Genomic DNA, 20,532 nt, shown 5'->3' on the forward strand with positions numbered 1-20,532 from the left:
ACTCCTATGTGCACAGGAGGAGCAATCTGGATAGATGGCATGGATTTGTAGAGACAACAGCTGTATGATGGTGGCGTGGTGCGGCTCTATGATGACCACTCACTGTGGTTAGTAGAATATCTGTGTAGACAGGGATGGGGTAGGGACAAGACAAAAGGGGAAGAGCGCACTCCATTTCAAAACAATATAGACGACAAACCTCTCCATGGAATATTCTCACCTCTATAAGTTGCTGACTCGCCCGTATGGGTTGGTCAGTGTTAGCTCTTTTGTCCCTTTGTAGGCCAGGGACACAGGCTCTGGATACAGTGTTGCCGATCGCCTGCTGTCTCCTTTTGATCGCAGGATAACGCCGCCTTGGTACTTCCAAGTGTGGTCTCCAAGCTGGCTGGTATTTGTAGTCCTCCCGGTTTGGGGATAGGTGGTGGTGGAATATGCGGAGTAATGAAGCAGAGAGGTGAAGAGGAGGGAATGGATAGTCATGCAGCACAGGTGACTAAGCGCCCAATGCCCCTTGTAGCCCGGTATATGCAGCCTCACCTGTGGAACGGCGAGAGTGGTGTCCTGGCTGGTGGGGCACACATGTGCGGTGTCACTGGCTGTGGAAATATGAGAGGGAGAACTTAGGTATAGTGGCCCAGAGAGAGCTGGTCACATAGGGGAAGAGCTGGTGCGCTTGCAGGTCAGGCACTCTGTGCTGCGGCAGCTGTGTGAAACCGACACGCAGATGAGTGCTGTACTTCAGCGCTCCAAGTGGAGGTAGTTGAGCAAAGCAAGACACTGGCACGCTAAGTGACCAGCTCTCTCTGGGCCACTATACCTAAGTTCTCCCTCTCATATTTCCACAGCCAGTGACACCGCACATGTGTGCCCCACCAGCCAGGACATCACTCTCGCCGTTCCACAGGTGAGGCTGCATATACCTGGCTACAAGGGGCACTGGGCGCTTAGTCACCTGTGCTGCATGACTATCCATTCCCTCCTCTTCACCTCTCTGCTTCATTACTCCGCATATTCCACCACCACCTATCCCCAAACCGGGAGGACTACAAATACCAGCCAGCTTGGAGACCACACTTGGAAGTACCAAGGCGGCGTTATCCTGCGATCAAAAGGAGACAGCAGGCGATCGGCAACACTGTATCCAGAGCCTGTGTCCCTGGCCTACAAAGGGACAAAAGAGCTAACACTGACCAACCCATACGGGCGAGTCAGCAACTTATAGAGGTGAGAATATTCCATGGAGAGGTTTGTCGTCTATATTGTTTTGAAATGGAGTGCGCTCTTCCCCTTTTGTCTTGTCCCTACCCCATCCCTGTCTACACACATAGCAATGCAGGAGGCAGCCAGAGGCCGGACCAAGAACCTGCTGAACCCCACATGGCAATGCAGGAGGCAGCCAGAGGCCGGACCAAGAACCTGCTGAACCCCACATGGCAATGCAGGAGGCAGCCAGAGGCCGGACCAAGAACCTGCTGAACCCGTCTGTACCGTAAAGATGTTGCCCAGCAGCCACTATGAACGTTCTTTGCTAAACAGAATCCAACACGACTCCATACACACAGGATGCATTTAGAAGCTGTAATGTGAAAAAAGCAGCAGCTACTATTTGCTGGAAAGAATGGAGACCGTGCCTACAGAGTTCAATCATGCAGGGCTCTGTATAAATAATGTATGTAAAACTGCCAATTCTATAAAATGACCACCACATCGTATGAAGAAAAAAAATGTAAACATTTATCTGCAGGGTCCGCGGGCCGTCTCACCCCTCACATGCTGTGGTCAGAACCCCCAAAAACGTTAGGAAGTGGTATAAAAAGGAACGCTGCATGTACAGTTCTCTTCATGAACAGTTTTCGCCATGGCGGAGGCCTAGCCAATCAAAGTGCTTGGTTCTGGGTGTGTCAGTCGTACAGGAAGTGAGGATGGTAGGGAGGGGCTGAACTCCAGCGCTGTAGACTAGCATGATGGGAGATTGTAGAGGAACCAATGACGGGCTTGTCAGACATCGGTCATCTCATCCTCCAGCTCTGCATCGTCCGTCTCTCCCTCCAGCTCAGCATCCTCATCCTCCTCCTCCGAGGTGATGTCCGGGTCCTCGGCCTGGGACTCACACTTCGGGCAGGAGCAGATGAACAAGTAATTTTCCCTGGAGACACAAAAAGTCATCACTTCCTGTAATTAGAACTCAACCAGACCATCCAATCCATACATCAACAGAACAACAAAGGGGAAGGGGGGGGGGGGGGGGGGGAATTCACAAAGGGACATAAGGAAGCACATAAAGACAAGCAGTGGCACACAGAGGGGACAGGAGGTAGCACAGATGGGACAATAGGAGACACAGAGGGGACAGGAGGTAGCACAGATGGGACAATAGGAGGCACAGAGAGGACAGGAGGTAGCACAGATGGGACAATAGGAGACAGAGGGGACAGGATGTAGCACAAATGGGACAATAGGAGACACAGAGAGGACAGGAGGTAGCACAGATGGGACAATAGGAGGCACAGAGAGGACAGGAGGTAGCACAGATGGGACAATAGGAGGCACAGAGAGGACAGGATGTAGCACACATGGGACAATAGGAGACACAGAGGGGACAGGATGTAGCACAGATGGGACAATAGGGGGCACAGAGGGGACAGGGGGTAGCACAGAGGACAGGAGGTAGCACAGATGGGACAATAGGAGACACAGAGGGGACAGGATGTAGCACAGATGGGACAATAGGGGGCACAGATGGGACAGGATGTAGCACAGATGGGACAATAGGAGGCATAGAGAGGACAGGAGGTAGCACAGATGGGACAATAGGAGGCACAGAGAGGACAGGATGTAGCACACATGGGACAATAGGAGACACAGAGGGGACAGGATGTAGCACAGATGGGACAATAGGGGGCACAGAGGGGACAGGAGGTAGCACAGAGGACAGGAGGTAGCACAGATGGGACTATAGGAGACACAGAGGGGACAGGATGTAGCACAGATGGGACAATAGGGGGCACAGATGGGACAGGATGTAGCACAGATGGGACAATAGGAGGCACAGAGAGGACAGGAGGTAGCACAGATGGGACAATAGGAGACAGAGGGGACAGGATGTAGCACAGATGGGACAATAGGGGGCACAGAGGACAGGAGGTAGCACAGATGGGACAATAGGAGGCACAGAGAGGACAGGAGGTAGCACAGATGGGACAATAGGAGACACAGAGGGGACAGGATGTAGCACAAATGGGACAATAGGGGGCACAGAGGACAGGAGGTAGCACAGATGGGACAATAGGAGGCACAGAGAGGACAGGAGGTAGCACAGATGGGACAATAGGAGACACAGAGGGGACAGGATGTAGCACAGATGGGACAATAGGGGGCACAGATGGGACAGGATGTAGCACAGATGGGACAATAGGAGGCACAGAGAGGACAGGAGGTAGCACAGATGGGACAATAGGAGACAGAGGGGACAGGATGTAGCACAGATGGGACAATAGGGGGCACAGAGGACAGGAGGTAGCACAGATGGGACAATAGGAGGCACAGAGAGGACAGGAGGTAGCACAGATGGGACAATAGGAGACACAGAGGGGACAGGATGTAGCACAGATGGGACAATAGGGGGCACAGATGGGACAGGATGTAGCACAGATGGGACAATAGGGGGCACAGACGGGACAGGATGTAGCACAGATGGGACAATAGGGGGCACAGACGGGACAGGAGGTAGCACAGATGGGACAATAGGGGGCACAGACGGGACAGGAGGTAGCACAGATGGGACAATAGGAGGCACAGAGGGGACAGGAGGTAGCACAGATGGGACAATAGGAGACACGGAGGGGACAGGATGTAGCACACATGGGACAATAGGAGACACAGAGGGGACAGGATGTAGCACAGATGGGACAATAGGGGGCACAGAGGGGACAGGAGGTAGCACAGAGGACAGGAGGTAGCACAGATGGGACAATAGGAGGCACAGAGAGGACAGGAGGTAGCACAGATGGGACAATAGGAGACACAGAGGGGACAGGATGTAGCACAGATGGGACAATAGGAGGCACAGAGGGGACAGGATGTAGCACACATGGGACAATAGGGGGCACAGAGGGGACAGGATGTAGCACAGATGGGACAATAGGAGGCACAGAGAGGACAGGAGGTAGCACAGATGGGACAATAGGAGGCACAGAGAGGACAGGAGGTAGCACAGATGGGACAATAGGAGGCACAGAGGGGACAGGATGTAGCACAGATGGGACAATAGGAGGCACAGAGGGGACAGGCTGTAGCACAGATGGGACAATAGGGGGCACAGAGGGGACAGGAGGTAGCACAGAGGACAGGAGGTAGCACAGATGGGACAATAGGAGGCACAGAGAGGACAGGAGGTAGCACAGATGGGACAATAGGAGACAGAGGGGACAGGATGTAGCACAGATGGGACAATAGGAGGCACAGAGGGGACAGGCTGTAGCACAGATGGGACAATAGGAGGCACAGAGGGGACAGGATGTAGCACACATGGGACAATAGCGGGCACAGAGAAGAAAGGATGTAGCACAGATGGGACAATAGGAGGCACAGAGGGGACAGGAGGTAGCACAGATAGGACAATAGGGGGCACAGATGGGACAATAGGAGGCACAGAGGGGACAGGATGTAGCACAGATGGGACAATAGGAGGCACAGAGGGAACAGGATGTAGCACAGATGGGACAATAGGAGGCACAGAGGGGACAGGATGTAGCACAGATGGGACAATAGGAGGCACAGAGGGAACAGGATGTAGCACAGATGGGACAATAGGAGGCACAGAGGGGACAGGAGGTAGCACAGATGGGACAATAGGAGGCACAGAGGGGACAGGATGTAGCACAGTGTGACACTGCGGGCACAGAGGGGACAGGAGGTAGCACAGTGTGACACTGCGGGCACAGAGGGGACAGGAGGTAGCACAGTGTGACACTGCGGGCACAGAGGGGACAGGAGGTAGCACAGTGTGACACTGCGGGCACAGAGGGGACAGGAGGTAGCACAGTGTGACACTGCGGGCACAGAGAGGCAGAATGGGACAGAGGGAGATAATGTTCCAACTTAAAGGAATTCAGGTTAAGAATGAATCTACAGTCCCCATCTCATTGGAGAAATGGGGACTACCTGTAATATTGCCTGAAATCAGCTGTTTACAATTACGTGTTAAAGAGACTCTGAAGCCATTTTAAAAACGAGTTTTTACCTGTTATTTAGCTTAAAGAGACTCTGTAACAAATTGTTTATCTTTATTTCTTCTATGCTATAAGTTCCTATGCCTTTTCTAATGTGGTCTGGCTTACTGCAGCTTTTCCTAATTGCACAGTAGCTGTGTTATCTCTGTTATATGATCTAATCTTCTCTCTACAGTCGGCACAGTCAGGCTGAGGCAGTCAGACTGGAATGTGCAGGGCTGCTTGTGATTAGCTAGAAGCTGTACACACCCCCTGAAGGCTCTGTGTGACTAACACACTCTGCTTAGCTGAGCCTATTAGAAGCTGGTTAGTTTGTTTGTAAACACTGCCTAAAACTGGCAATTACAAGCCAGGTTTGCAGCAGAGAATGGCAGAAACAGCACAGAGGGGACCAGGAGCACATAATGAATAGAATGGTATGCTTTTTATTGTAAGAATTTCAGAGTACAGATTCTCTTTAAAGGGACTCTGAAGTCTCAAGAAAATCATCTTTTTATTAAAAAAATGTGTTTAATATGCTAGCCCTACCTAAACCGCCGCTTTCATCTAACTACCCCCTCCCCCCCAACTCCCCGGGGGCAATCCGGGCAGCGCTTCCGTGAGAGGCAGAGCTTTCAGCAGCAACTCTGTCTATCAGCGCGTATCTCCGCCTCTCCCCGCCCCTCTCAGTCTTCCTTCACTGAGAGGGGCGGGGGAGAGGCGGAGATACGCGGGTGACTGATGCGTACGGAGGCAATGCTGCAGCTCATAGCTCTGCCTCCAACAGCAGCAAAACCCACAACCAAGAAAGTCGTGGATTTTGCGGGGGAGAGGGAGGGGGGAGTTAGGGGGGGGGGGATTTAGTTAGATTTCAGTGGCGGGGATGCGGCGGTTTAGGTAGGGCTAGCATGTTATAAACATTTTTTAAATAAAAAGAAGATTTTTCTGACACGTCAGTGTCTGTTTAAGGATGATGGTCAGTACTAAAACACTACATTCCCACGGCAGAACAAGGGTTTTATAACCCCCAAATCCTAGGGCAAAAATCCACGACTTTCAAAGTTGTGGATTTTGCATCTTGGGGAGGCAGAGCTTTGTGCTGTAGCTCTGCCTCCATTCGCGTCAATCAACCGCTGATCGCCGCCCCTCTCAGTGAAAGAAGACAGAGGGGTGGGGAGAGGCAGTGATCAGCAGTGATTGATGCGAGTAGAGGCAGAGTTACAGCACAAAGCTCTGCCTCTACCAGGAAGTGCTCCCTGGTTTTTGCCCCGGGGATTTGGGGGTTATAAAACCCTCGTTCTGCCACGGGAATGCTGCGTTTTAGCACAGACCATCATCTTTAAGCTAAATAACAGGTAAAAACTAGTTTTTACAATGGCTTCAGATTCTCTGTAAAGGTGACCATACACTCGTCAGATTGGCAGCAGATAGATAAGAAATGCATCTGATGATCTATCTGGTGCGTTTTTAGAACATTTTTTACCAGGATAGAATTCCAATAGATTTCAGTTTGAAATCTATTGAAATTCGATCTGATGGCATTTTTTTGCCATCAGATTTCCATTAAGGCCAATGCAAACTGATAAGCAATCTCATCAGATCGACCTAAATTTTCCACCCTGCCAGTTCGATGGAAATCCATCGAAATCGGCCATCGATCGGTCGACTGGCCAACCGATTTGCAAACGATCAATCGATCGGATTCGATCGGTCGGCCAGAAAATCGGCTGAGTGTATGGGCCCCTTAACTAAGTTAACTTAGTAGTTCAGAAAGTGGGAGTTATGGATTTCCTAAAATTTTAAGAATTCTACATTTAATGCCCCCTGATGGCAAGCAATAGTATCACACCAAAATATTCCACATCGTACAAACATTTCTGGAGTAATCTGCACCAGAGGAGCTTACACTCTAATGCCCTCACCACAGTCACACACTATTATTATTATACATGTATATTGCTCTGACATATACTACAGCGCTGTAGAGAGATCACTGATCCATTCCCATCAGTCTCTGCACCAGAGGAGATTACACTCTAATGCCCTCACCACAGTCACACACTATTATTATTATACATGTATATTGCTCTGACATATACTACAGCGCTGTACAGAGATCACTGATCCATTCCCATCAGTCTCTGCACCAGAGGAGCTTACAATCTAATGTTGTTGAAAAACACACACACACAGCCCATGCAAATAAGCTAAACAGTAAGGAAAGAGCCCATTCAGCTGCCAGGCTAGCGCTTCCCCACTCGGGTGTTTTGGGGTACACACAGAAAAGAGGCGGAGCTCTTAGCAACCTACCTGAGTGTTCTGTGTCGGCTGTGCCGGCTTCTCTCCCTCTGACAACAGTCTAGATAACTAATACAAATCTCCTGAAACACAACAGCAGATCAGAGGTCAGTGTGGAAGTAACTAATAGAAGAAGTGTCTTGTGGTGTGGTGTGTGTAAAGGTTTGGTAAGGTCAAGTTCAGATAGTAATGATGCTCACGTCTAGGAGAACTCATGGAGTAGCTCAGTTTGCTCCAATGATAGCTTTGCAAGTCTTTGATTTATTTGCTGGTCATGATCAGGTGCTAAAGCAGAATGTGATCAGCAAATGAGAGCTTTGCAAATCTATCAGCTGATCAAACAAAATCACATGCTTCTCCATGACTTCTCCTAGACATGACTATCACTACCAGAGAGGGAAGTTACAGGACCACTCTTGCGCAAATCTATGAAGTTTAAAATACTTGTAAACACATAAGTAAGTGAGTAGTATATTTCTCCCAGAGTAAAATGAGCTATAAAATACTTCTCTCCTATGTTGCTGTCACTTACAGTATGTAGTAAAAATCTGACAGAACCAACAGGTTTTGCACTAGTCCAGCTCAGCATGACCTTTATTCCTTTAAGACACCCCCTGAACAGGATTTGTTGCTTCTGAAAAGAAAGAAAACCCTGAGAAAACCCCATTAGGAGATGGCCTTGACCAAAACCTGTCAGATTTTTACTGTCTATTGTAAGGGACAGCAACATAGGAGAAAAGTAACTTCTAGTGCATTTTAGCCTGGATAAAACATACTTCTTATCTGTATGTGTTTACATGTATTTTAAATGTTATGATTTTCACAATAGTGGTCATTTAACCATTTCAGCCCACAAGGATTTTTCACCTTATGCAAGAGCAATTTTCACCTCCCATTCATTTGCCAGTAACTATCACTACTTATCACAATGAATTCATCTATACCTTGTTTTTTCCACCACCAATTAGGCATAATTTGGGTGGTACATTTTGCTAAGAATTATTTTTTTCTAAAAGCATTTTCACAGGAATATTAAGGGAAAAAAATAGAAAAAATTAATTTCTCAGTTTTCAGCCATTATAGCTTTAAAATATATGTCATGCTACCATAATTAAAACCTATGTATTTTATTTGCCCATTTGTCTCGGTTATTACACCACTTGATTTTGTCCCTATCACAATGTATGGCGCCAATATTTTATTTGGAAATAAAGGTGCATTTTTTTTACTTTTACGTCTATCACCATTTACAGGCTGATAATTAAAAAAAATGTTCATAATATACCCCTCTTCACATGCATATTTAAAAAGTTCAGACCCTTAGGTAACTATTTATGGGGCTTTTTTTTATTGTATTTTTTTCCCTCTCTAAAAATTGTATTTGGGTAATTTTTGGTGTGGGAGTTAAACAGTTAATTTTAAATGTAAAGATGTGGGTTTATTTTATAAAAAAAAAAAAAATGTATGTAGATGTAGTTTCACTATTTGGCCAGAGTGAGATTTTTTTTTGTCCTGGAAGCGAGAACTCGCTCCCAGGAAGCACTAGGAGGATGGGAAACTTTTTTTCAGAAAGACCGCGGCCTCTGATAAGAGGCCGTCTGTTTTTTTATCTGGGGACTTAGATCGATGAATGGGAGCTATATTCCCATTCATTGAACTCCAGGCTAACGGGGGACGGCACGGGAGCGCGTGGGCGTGAATGTTTTGGCATACACATACCAAGCATGACTGGGTTGTGCCTGGAATTGGTTTTGGCACATAGCAGCTCGAAGGTGGGTGGTAAGACAGCATACAATAAAACAGTACAACAAGCACATCAAAACAAAGACAAATGTATCAGTAACATATTGTCAATGGCAGCAACCAGGAAATAGCATCAGCACCCTGAGGGTGGTAAGGGAAAGCAGTGGCTTCTAGCGGTAGACTGAGGACAGCTGCTGGCAGTCACCCGTCTGAACCGGCCCTAAGAGGATGCCAGATATCCAAGTCCACTAGTAATTCAGAGCAGCCGTTATCTGGAAGTCAGGCAACTGGAAATCTCAACTAACCGGCATGCCTGAAGGATAACAGGAGACTACACTTCTGGAGCGTTGGGGGGGGGGTTTGAGTGGAGGAATTTTAAATACTCACTGAGCCTCCAGTGATGTCTGTCAGTCTCCCTGTGGGCTCCTAGTGGCTTTCTGGTGTGTTTCACAGAAGCTGGCATATCACCTGACCCGATGCGGGTCATGTGACTTGCATGTACAGAGGGTGCCAGAAAGCTGTTTGACCATCGCAAAGAGGTATGGGTAGACTGCCAGACATCGCTGGAGGCCGGGTGAGTATTTTCAGGGGGAGGTTTGTGCATATTTAGTCGGTTGCTCAAGCAACAGGCAAGCACATGTATCTGGCATCAGGAGATCCCCACCGGTGCTGGATACTGGGGACTATGCTGTATACAGCCAGCCTCAGTGGAGCACCGCCCAGCAGGCCTCGCCGCTGCTCATCACCAGTATACAGCCAGCCTCCGTGGAGCACTGCCCAGCAGGCCTCGCCGCTGCTCATCACCAGTATACAGCCAGCCTCCGTGGAGCACTGCCCAGCAGGCCTCGCCGCTGCTCATCACCAGTATACAGCCAGCCTCCGTGGAGCACCGCTCAGCAGGCATTACCGCTGCTCACCTCTCCCAGCTGGATGTCCTCTACAGCTATCAGGTGCAGGAGGTAATTATTGTCCGGAAAAGAGGCCTCAGCGTTGGGGACACAGCTGTGGTTACCTGTGGAGGCCGGAAAGAGAAAGAACCAATCAGAGGCAGATAAAGGGGCACTCCAGCAACAGTCACACAACATACAGATTTATGAGAAATCTTTGTTAGTTGTTCACTATAAATTCTCATAACATAATCCCCCCTGCTAGGACAATACACATGGAGAAACAATCCATGTGTGCTTCTCTGATTGGCTGGTTACGATTACAGCACTGCATGAAACTTTATGAACTTTAAGTTTTCCAAATTTTTATATGAAGTTGACCTAAATCAACCGATTTAAAAAGTAGATTAATAGTCATGTTAGGAATCATGTCCTGCCACCGTCTGCCTGCTGGTGGCAGTATTGACAGACTACCCTGGACTTCCATTGTCCACCAGCAGGTGGCTCTATTCCCATTCTGGCTGCCCTGGACCTCTACTGTTCCACCAGCAGGTGGCTCTATTGACTAAGATTGCGCTGGCCTCCCACCAGCAGAGCGCTCTATTCTGTCTAGAGACCGCTCTGTCCAGCAGGTGTAGCTTCTGTTGCCAGGAGCATTCGGCGTCTGCCGAGTACTACAGCCCAGGTGCAGAACTTTACTGGCCACAGGAGCGTGACGGGGAAGCGCGCACAGCGCATGCGCCAACTGGCCAAAGTTACCGGGAGCCCTTATGGAAGATCCAGGAGAAGGAGGACGGTGCCGACAGAGCTGGAGGAAGGCCCAGGTATGTATTTTTTTGGGTTGTTTCATCTCAGGTACCCTTTAAAGCGGACCCAAACCAAACATTTTTTTAATTCAAAATATTTAGTTGCACCTCTCGGACACATACAAAGATAAATAAACACTCCTTCCAGCCTATGAGCATTTCAGTGCATGCTTTTCACCCTTCTCTTTGCATAACTAGGGTTATACAGGTGGCAGCCATTAGCAATTCCTCCATTGCCCGACACATCCTACTCCACCAGTCTGTCGGATTCTGTCCCGGCAATATGAAAGGAAGGGAGGGGTTCCTCCAATAAATGTAAAATATTTTATATTTGTCATCATGCAGCTGAAAAAAGGCTGCCATTTATTATTATAAGTTAGAAAATAGATTTTATTTCTGAGTTCTTGTATTTTTAATTTGGGTCCACTTTAAGAGATCTGCAACAGCTCAGCATTGGCAGAACTTCATGCTCTCAAGCCTGAGTCTCTGGACAATCCTGGTGGTTCCTGTCAAATTCATGAGTATCCTGTATCAGCTGCTCTATTACCTAACCTGTATTGGTCTCAGTGTTTGTATTGCTGCAAACTGCAGTCACTCTCTGCTTATATAGTGTACTGGTTAAAGGAAGCATCAAAATGTGCTGCCCCATGATATACTTACCTCCCCCCCAGCCCCTTGCAGCAGACATGTCCCACAAAGCATCTCCGCTCGCAGCCGCCGGCCCAGAGTCCCCGCCTGTGCAGAGGCCGACCTCGAGGTTGTCCTCTACTGCGCCTGTGCTGCTGTCAATCAAGTCCAAGGGCTTGATCTACAAAAGCGTAAAAGCTTTGCACGTGCAAACTACTTAGCACCCTAGTTAGCATGTGCAAAGCATGTTAGCACGTGCAAAGTGGCTTTTCACTGGCGTGCTAACACTTTACACGCTTTAGTGAATCAAGTCCCAAGTGTACTGCGCAGAACACTGCTGAAAACGTAACCTTGCAGGCACAGTAGAGGTCGGCCTCTGCACTGGCAGGGACCCCAGGCTGGCGGCTGCGAGTGGAGATGCTGCGTGGGACATGTCGGCTGTAAGAGGCTGAAGGAAGCCCAGGGGTAAGTATATTATGGGGCAGCACATTTTGATTGATGTTTCCTTTAACCACTTGAGGACCGTGGGCTTTACCCCCCCTTAAGGACCAGGCACTTTTTTCCATTCAGACCACTGCAGCTTTCACGGTTTATTGCTTGCTCATACAACCTACCACCTAAATGGATTTTGGTTCCTATACTTGTCACTAATAAAGCTTTCTTTTGGTGCTATTTGATTGCTGCTGCGATTTTTACTTTTTATTATATTCATCAAAAAAATGATTTTTTTTTTACTTTCTGTGCTGACTTTTTCAAATAAAGTAAAATTTCTGTATACATGCAGCGCGAAAAATGTGGACAAACATGTTTTTGATTAAAAAAAAACCCATTCAGCCCATATTTATTGGTTTGGGTAAAAGTTATAGCGTTTACAAACTATGGTGCAAAAAGTGAATTTTCCCATTTTCCAGCATCTCTGACTTTTCTTAACACCTGACATGTTTCATGAGGGGCTAGAATTCCAGGATAGTATAAATACCCCCCAAATGACCCCATTTTGGAAAGAAGACATCCCAAAGTATTCACTGAGAGGCATAGTGAGTTCATAGAAGATATTTTTTGTCACAAGTAAGCGGAATGACACTGTGACAAAAAAAAAAAGAATAAAAAAAAAAAAAAGTTTCTATTTCTTCTAACTTGCGACAAAAAAAAAAAATGAAATCTGCCACGGACTCACCATGCTCCTCTCTGAATACCTTGAAGTGTCTACTTTCCAAAATGGGGTCATTTGTGGGGTGTGTTCACTGTCCTGACATTTTGGGGGGTGCTAAATTGTAAGCACCCCTGTAAAGCCTAAAGGTGCTCATTGGACTTTGACCCCCTTAGTGCACTTAGGCTGCAAAAAAGTGCCACACATGTGGTATTGCCGTACTCAGGAGAAGTAGTATGTGTTTTGGGGTGTATTTTTACACATCCCCATGCTGGGTGGGAGAAATATATCTCTGTAAATGACAATTGTTTGATTTTTTTTTTTTTTTTTTTTTTACACACAATTGTCCATTTACAGAGAGATTTCTCCCACCCAGATCAGGCCCTAATTTGCCCCATGTGGGCTCCTGATCACTCGGCCAAACCCTCAGATCCCCCTCAGACCCCCTTCCGATCACCTCCCCAGTGCATTGATTGCATCTATTTTCCCCTCTAACCACCCCCTGAGACACCCATCAATCACCTCCTGTCACCCCCCTAGCACTCCTATCCATCAGATCAGGCCCAATACAACCCGTCATCTAAAAGGCCACCCTGCTTATGACCGGTTCCATAAAATTCGCCCCCTCATAGACCACCTGTCATCAAAATTTGCAGATGCTTATACCCCTGAACAGTCATTTTGAGACATTTGGTTTCCAGACTACTCACGGTTCTGGGCCCGTAAAATGCCAGGGCGGTATAGGAACCCCACAAGTGACCCCGTTTTAGAAAAAAAAGACACCCCAAGGTATTCTGTTAGGTGTATGACGAGTGCATAGAAGATTTTATTTTTTGTCAAAAGTTAGCGGAAATTGATTTTTATTGTTTTTTTTTCACAAAGTGTCATTTTTCACTAACTTGTGACAAAAAATAAAATCTTCTATGAACTCACCATACACCTAACGGAATACCTTGGGGTGTCTTCTTTCTAAAATAGGGTCACTTGTGGGGTTCCTATACTGCCCTGGCATTTTAGGGACCCTAAACCGTGAGGAGTAGTCTAGAAAACAAATACCTCAAAATGACCTGTGAATAGGATGTTGGGCCCCTTAGCACACCTAGGCTGTAAAAAAGTGTCACACATGTGTTATTGCCATACTCAGGAAAAGTAGTATAATGTGTTTTGGGGTGTATTTTTACACATACCCATGCTGGGTGGGAGAAATCTCTCTGTAGATGGACAATTGTGTGTAAAAAAAAAAAAAAAAACAATTGTCATTTACAGAGATATTTCTCCCACCCAGCATGGGTATGTGTAAAAATACACCCCAAAACACATTATAATACTTCTGAGTACGGCGGTACCACATGTGTGGCACTTTACACCCCAAGTACGCTAAGGGGCCCAAAGTCCAATGAGTACCTTTAGGATTTCACAGGTCATTTTGCGACATTTGGCTTCAAGACTACTCCTCACGGTTTAGGGCCCCTAAAATGCCAGGGCAGTATAGGAACCCCACAAATGCCCCCATTCTAGAAAGAAGACACCCCAAGATATTCCGTTAGGAGTATGGTGAGTTCATAGAAGATTTTATTTTTTGACACAAGTTAGCGGAAAATGACACTTTGTGAAAACAATTAAAATCAATTTCCGCTAACTTGTGACAAAAAATTAAAATCTTCTATGAACTCACCATACTCCTAACGGAATATCTTGGGGTGTCTTCTTTCTAGAATGGGGTCATTAGTGGGGTTCCTATACTGCCCTGACATTTTAGGGGCCCTAAACCGTGAGGAGTAGTCTTGAAACAAAAATGACCTGTGAAATCCTAAAGGTACTCATTGGACTTTGGGCCCCTTAGCGCAGTTAGGGTGCAAAAAAGTGCCACACATGTGGTATCGCCGTACTCAGGAGAAGTAGTATAATGTGTTTTGGGGTGCATTTTTACACATACCCATGCTGAGTGGGAGAAATATCTCAGTAAATGGACAATTGTGTGTAAAAAAAACAAACAATTGTCATTCACAGAGATATTTCTCCCACCCAGCATGGGTATGTGTAAAAATACACCCCAAAACACATTATACTACTTCTCCTGAGTACGGCAATACTACGTGTGGCATTTTTTTGCAGCCTAACTGCGCTAAGGGGCCCAAAGTCCAATGAGCATCTTTAGGCTTTACAGGGGTGCTTACAATTAGGCACCCCCCAAAATGCAAGGACAGTAAACACACCCCACAAATTACCCCATTTTGGAAAGTAGACACTTCAAGGTATTCAGAGAGGGCTATGGTGAGTCCGTGGCAGATTTCATTTTTTTTGTCGCAAGTTAGCAGAAAATGGAAACTTTTTCTTTTTTTTCCCCTTTTTTGTCAAAGTGTCATTTTCCGCTAACTAGTGACAAAAAATAAAATCTTCTATGAACTCACCATGCCTCTCAGTGAATACTTTGGGATGTCTTCTTTCCAAAATGGGGTCATTTGGGGGGTATTTATACTATCCTGGAATTATAGCCCCTCATGAAACATGTCAGGTGCTCAGAAAAGTCAGAGATGCTTCAAAATGGGAAAAATGACTTTTTGCACCATAGTTTGTAAACACTATAACTTTTACCCAAACCAATAAATATAGGCTGAATGGTTTTTTTTTTTAATCAAACACATGTTTGTCCACATTTTTCGTGCTGCATGTATACAGAAATTTTACTGTATTTGAAAAATGTCAACACAGAAACTTAAAAAAAAAAATCATTTTTTTGACAAAATTCATGTCTTTTTTGATGAATATAATAAAAAGTAAAAATCGCAGCAGCAATCAAATAGCACCAAAAGAAAGCTTTAATAGTGACAAGAAAAGGAGCCAAAATTCATTTAGGTGGTAGGTTGTATGAGCGAGCAATAAACCGTGAAAGCTGCAGTGGTCTGAATGGAAAAAAAGGGTCTGGTCCTTAAGGGGGGTAAAGCCCACGGTCCTCAAGTGGTTAAAAGCTACCCCGAGATATAAAAAATAAGTAGAACTGGGACATAGAGATCATACAGACACAGGCCAGAGCTGAATACTCACAGCAGCTCTGCAGCAGGTACAGCCCCGACCCCTCGCAGTTCAGGAACTCCCCCGTTTCTGCAGAGGGAGAAATCACAACATTAACAAAGTCAGTCATACATAACAGGGACTGGGGAACGCCAGCTTATCATGCTCATAAACATACAGAAGTGCGCATGTCTCCAGCTCAGCTTTATAAAAGGATTTGTGCTCCACGTGTAACATTAGCAGTACCAAGCTGCGTACTATTTGCATCACGAGAGCACGCCCCCCGAAAAGATTACCCTCTGACAGACCAGGCTTCTAGCCGTTACCCACCTTTCTCTATGTCCTTATAGAGCTGGTCTATGACATTATCCAGACGTTCCCTCTCCTTAGCCGGGAGCTCCAGAGCGTCACACGCATGGACCCACTGACTCAGAGAGCTGCAACAGGAAGAGGAGGAGCTACAGTGACCATACTCCAACGGGAGAGGAACATACAGGATAGAGGGGCCTTGTAGGTGGGACTGTAACCTACCACACACACAGTGAGCATACACCCCTGGGGGAGGAACATACAGGATAGAGGGGCCTTGTAGGTGGGACTGTAACCTACCACACACACAGTAGAGATGGGAAGTTCGGATCTTTTCAATGATCCGGATGATTCGAATCGGATCATTGAAGAGATCCGGATCTTTGATCCGAATCTCGGATCATTTTACTACCGGAAGCATTCGGGGGTGAAATGAACAGCAGCACAGGTCTGTGGACAGGAGAAGGGGAGAGAGTGGACACACAGAGAAGGGGAGAAGATGGACAGAGGGCAGGGAGTGGACAGAGAAGGGAGGAGGGACGAGCAGAGAGCAGAAATGTTTGCACGTAATACCCACATGCTGAAGTCATATGCTTTACATATATTTCACCTATATGTTCATCTGTACACTTTGAAAGAAAAGGTCGCACAGTGAAAGAAAGCATTCCCAGAAGATAAGTGCAGTTGTTTAGTGCCGAGTGCAGGAGGATTATATTGCCTTTCAATCACACTGTCTGCAAAGTTACTGAGCTGTGCTGAGCCAAAAGCTTCCCATGTGTTCACTGTGCAGCACTACGGAACAGCCAGCCTATAATGGGCAGCACGTTATAGCCAGTATGTGTGCTCTACACATATCTGGCAGTGGCACCCATGTCCCCTCTCTCTCATCTACCTGTCTCCCTGCAAGGCTGCCTCCCATACAACAGAGCGATCCCTGCTTCCAGGACCCCGCTGCCCGCTGAGAGGGGGCGTGTCGCTCCTGGCCCCGCCCCTTTTGCGATCCGAATCGTTCATTTTGATGATTCGGATGATCGACTCATAAAATAGATTCGGATCAAAGATCCGAATCGTTCATGATCCGGACAACACTAACACACAGTGAGCATACACCCCCGGGGGAGGAACATACAGGATAGAGGGGCCTGGTAGGTGGGACTGTAAACACACACATACACAGGAAAATACAGAAGAGGGGCCTTGTAGATGGGGTGCAGACACACACACACACACACACACACACACACACACACACACACACACACACACACACACAGGAAAATACAGAATAGAGGGGACTTGTAGGTGGGACTGTAACCTAACACCTAGGTTCTCAACATGCGGTACGCGTACCCCAGGGGGTACTTCTGATGGTTCCAGGGGGTACTTCTGCTTGATATAATTAACCAAGTATAACAAATTTAGAGTTTTAGAAAATGATAAATCCTATATAAACAACACCAAATTAGTATTATAGCTATTTAAAACCAATAGTAAATGCTTGATAATTGTTTAGAACCAATTATGTACTAGGATTAAAAATATATTTGTCAAGGGGTACTTGAGATAATGTTTACTATGCCAGGGGGTACTTGGTGAGTACAGGGTTTTAAAAGGGGTGCATACCAATAAAATGTTGAGAAACACTGACCTAACACACACACAGTGAGCATACACCCCCGGGGGAGGAACATACAGGATAGAGGGGCCTTGTAGGTGGGACTGTAAACACACACATACACAGGAAAATACAGAAGAGGGGCCTTGTAGATGGGGTGCAGACACACACACACACACACACACACAGGAAAATACAGAATAGAGGGGCCTTGTAGGTGGGACTGTAACCTAACACACACACAGTGAGCATACACCCCTGGGGGAGGAACATACAGGATAGAGGGGCCTGGTAGGTGGGACTGTAAACACACACACACACACAGCCAGAAACACACACACACACACACACACACACACACACGAAAATACAGAAGAGGGGCCTTGTAGATGGGGTGCAGACAGACAGACAGACACACACACACACACATGCCACACCTAGAAGCCCCATCTACACACAGCCATTTCTGCAGACATCTGGCCCGAGGCAGCGCAGTACAAGGACAGCGTATGCCACACATGGACCGGTTTAGACTGCCAGACATGTATTATTTGGCTACACTACGCGGACACTAATAACGCCTCTAGAAGTGGAATCTCACTATAAAGTGAACTCACAGGAGGCTGAGAGATTCTTGGCCCTGAGCCGCGAGAGATGTAGCCTCACCTGGTGCCAATGCCCTGCCCGTTTGTTCCTACAAGAGCAAATAAGGAGCGGAAGCCTTCTGGAGTGAACCACTGAAAGGAAAAGCAGAGAAGTCAATGAAGAAATAACCAAGGTAACAAAATCACCAACACTGACGCCCCCCACAACGAGCCTTCCCTTCAACTTCCCTGCAAGTGAACACTGTCCTGCCCGTCCCAGGATATAACCGAGTGTTCTCCCCAGAAATGTTTTCCAGTCGGGTGGCATGAAAAAGTAGCCGGGTGGGGCGAAAGGAGAGAATGCAGGGCCAGTGCTTCTGTGAGGAACTATGCTTACAGCATAGGAGGAGGTGAGCCGTGACAGCCGGGTGGTCACAAAAACTAGCCGGGTGGAGCACCCGGCTAAAAGAGCCTGTGGAGAACACTGTAACCCCCGCCATACAGACAGATTTACTTCAAGCGGACCTGAACTCACTACTTACTCTTTGCTCCAAAAGATAGGTAACAGCGTAATAACATAAAGAAAAACATTTCTTTGTTACAGCTGAAACAAATCCTGAGATAAATCTGCACTCTTTCCACTTCCTGCTTTCATGGAAGCAGACTTCCAGTTGCAAGGTAGTCCTATTGAGCTCTATGGCTGGGTTTTAATTCAGTGCACTGCCTCCTTCCCCTGTATGTTTGTCAGCATGCAGACAGCTTATGCTGGTGTATGCGCATGGTGCACATGGATACATAACGTTAGCTCCCTTGTGCGATTGGTAAGATGCACTGTCTGTCCCAGGAGAGGACCTCAGGATGTGTGCTCCTAATCCATTGATAGGTTTGATGCAATGAATGTGTTTGCATGTCTGCACTATGCATGTTACAGGGCCAGAGTTAGGACACCTATGTTTACCTGGGTACTTCTGCACAGTATAGGTGACTAAGCATAAGAATGCATTCTTCTGTGAACTAAAACCCTGGCTTTTAACTTAGCTGTAGGGATAACAGTTGTGCCTGGATGAGTAAATCTGTGAATGCATTTGTTTGAACATTTGCATGCGAGAGTGCGAAGGGTTAATAGATTTTTGCTGTTTTCTGGCCACACCCCCTTCAGCACCTCCCTTTCCTTAATAACTTATTTAATGTCCTAACTAGAGGCGATGTGCCTGGATATATGTGTTTTTTTTCTAATCTACTTGTGGGAGTACATACTCCAACCACAATCTCCCCTCACCTCCCTAAACCCACAAGAGTCCAGCCCTAATCTCCCGTCACCTTCCTATACCCACAAGAGTCCAGCCCCAATCTCCCCTCACCTTCCTAAGCCCTCAAGTGTCCAGCCCCAATCTCCCCTCATCTTCCTAAGCGCTCAAAAGTTCAGCCCTGATCTCTCCTGACAAAGAGTCCATGCCAAAGATCTCCATGCCACTGTGCCCTTCAAAAAAGTAAGCGGGATGTAAAGGGACACATACACAAATTCCTTCTGGTTGGAACTTGAATTTAGCTGTACAAGTGCGGAATTCCTCTAATTCTGCAGAGTCAGGACTAGATCGTGGTGACTATGTGTGCGACAGCGACAAAGTCCAGGCCTGGCAGATATCTCCGGTCTCCAGAAATCTATGGCCAGCTCAGTCATGAAGCAATCTCAAGAAACACCTGTGTGCCTGATCCACAATCCAAACAATTAGACACTTTCTACTTACCCGGCTCACCCGCTCCTCGTACAGGGCCTCCGTGAAGAGGCGGCGCAGGTGATCCAGCTGACCCTGGGGAGGCATATGATGCAGCATCAGTACAAGCTATAAAATCACCATTCTTCAGCCGACCCTCCCCTCCTCCTACAGCTGACCATAATAAGGACACAGGGACACTTCTGGGGCTACTGCTTCGCAGATATCCAACCTTCCATTCTCCGCAACCCATCTGGCACTTACTAATGCCCCATTCCAACTCTATCTTGAAACCCTCCAATGCCCAAAATACACAGTTTTCCCATCACGTGCCTAGCAAGACTAAAGCATGTACATATTGCATACATGCAATGATATATCGTGGGGGGATGGGCAAAGCTCCTCCCACACCGACGCCCCATTGTACAGCAGACAGCACATGAAGCACTCACTTTAAATTTGTCCCCCAGAAGCTTGTGGACGATCTCTTCCTCCTCATTGGCTGCTTTACTGCAGAACTGGGAGAAGAGCTGCAGCCACCAATCCTTGTCCTTTGCCTGTTCCCAACACACA

General features: G+C 47.0%; 1 protein-coding gene across 2 annotated transcripts in view; it reads right to left on the reverse strand.

Annotated features, from left to right (window-relative positions):
• Window positions 1–1,715: 1,715 nt before the first annotated feature.
• SMYD5 (SMYD family member 5) overlaps window positions 1,716–20,532 on the reverse strand; it is a 32,085-nt gene continuing 13,268 nt past the window's right edge. The window contains exons 6-13 of one of the 2 annotated variants that reach the window (XM_068274200.1): window positions 20,412–20,516; window positions 19,993–20,055; window positions 18,327–18,397; window positions 16,067–16,173; window positions 15,770–15,826; window positions 10,172–10,266; window positions 7,524–7,594; window positions 1,716–2,149 (exon numbers count right to left, since the gene is read on the reverse strand). In XM_068274200.1, coding sequence (XP_068130301.1) covers window positions 2,002–2,149; window positions 7,524–7,594; window positions 10,172–10,266; window positions 15,770–15,826; window positions 16,067–16,173; window positions 18,327–18,397; window positions 19,993–20,055; window positions 20,412–20,516 — 717 coding nt within the window. In that variant the 3' untranslated portion in view covers window positions 1,716–2,001. The remainder of the gene's footprint in view (window positions 2,150–7,523; window positions 7,595–10,171; window positions 10,267–15,769; window positions 15,827–16,066; window positions 16,174–18,326; window positions 18,398–19,992; window positions 20,056–20,411; window positions 20,517–20,532) is intronic. The other variant, XM_068274205.1, reaches the window with a different exon arrangement.

Source organism: Hyperolius riggenbachi, chromosome 1 (genome assembly GCF_040937935.1).
Source record: "Hyperolius riggenbachi isolate aHypRig1 chromosome 1, aHypRig1.pri, whole genome shotgun sequence".
In the NCBI taxonomy this organism is placed as follows: Eukaryota; Metazoa; Chordata; class Amphibia; order Anura; family Hyperoliidae; genus Hyperolius; species Hyperolius riggenbachi.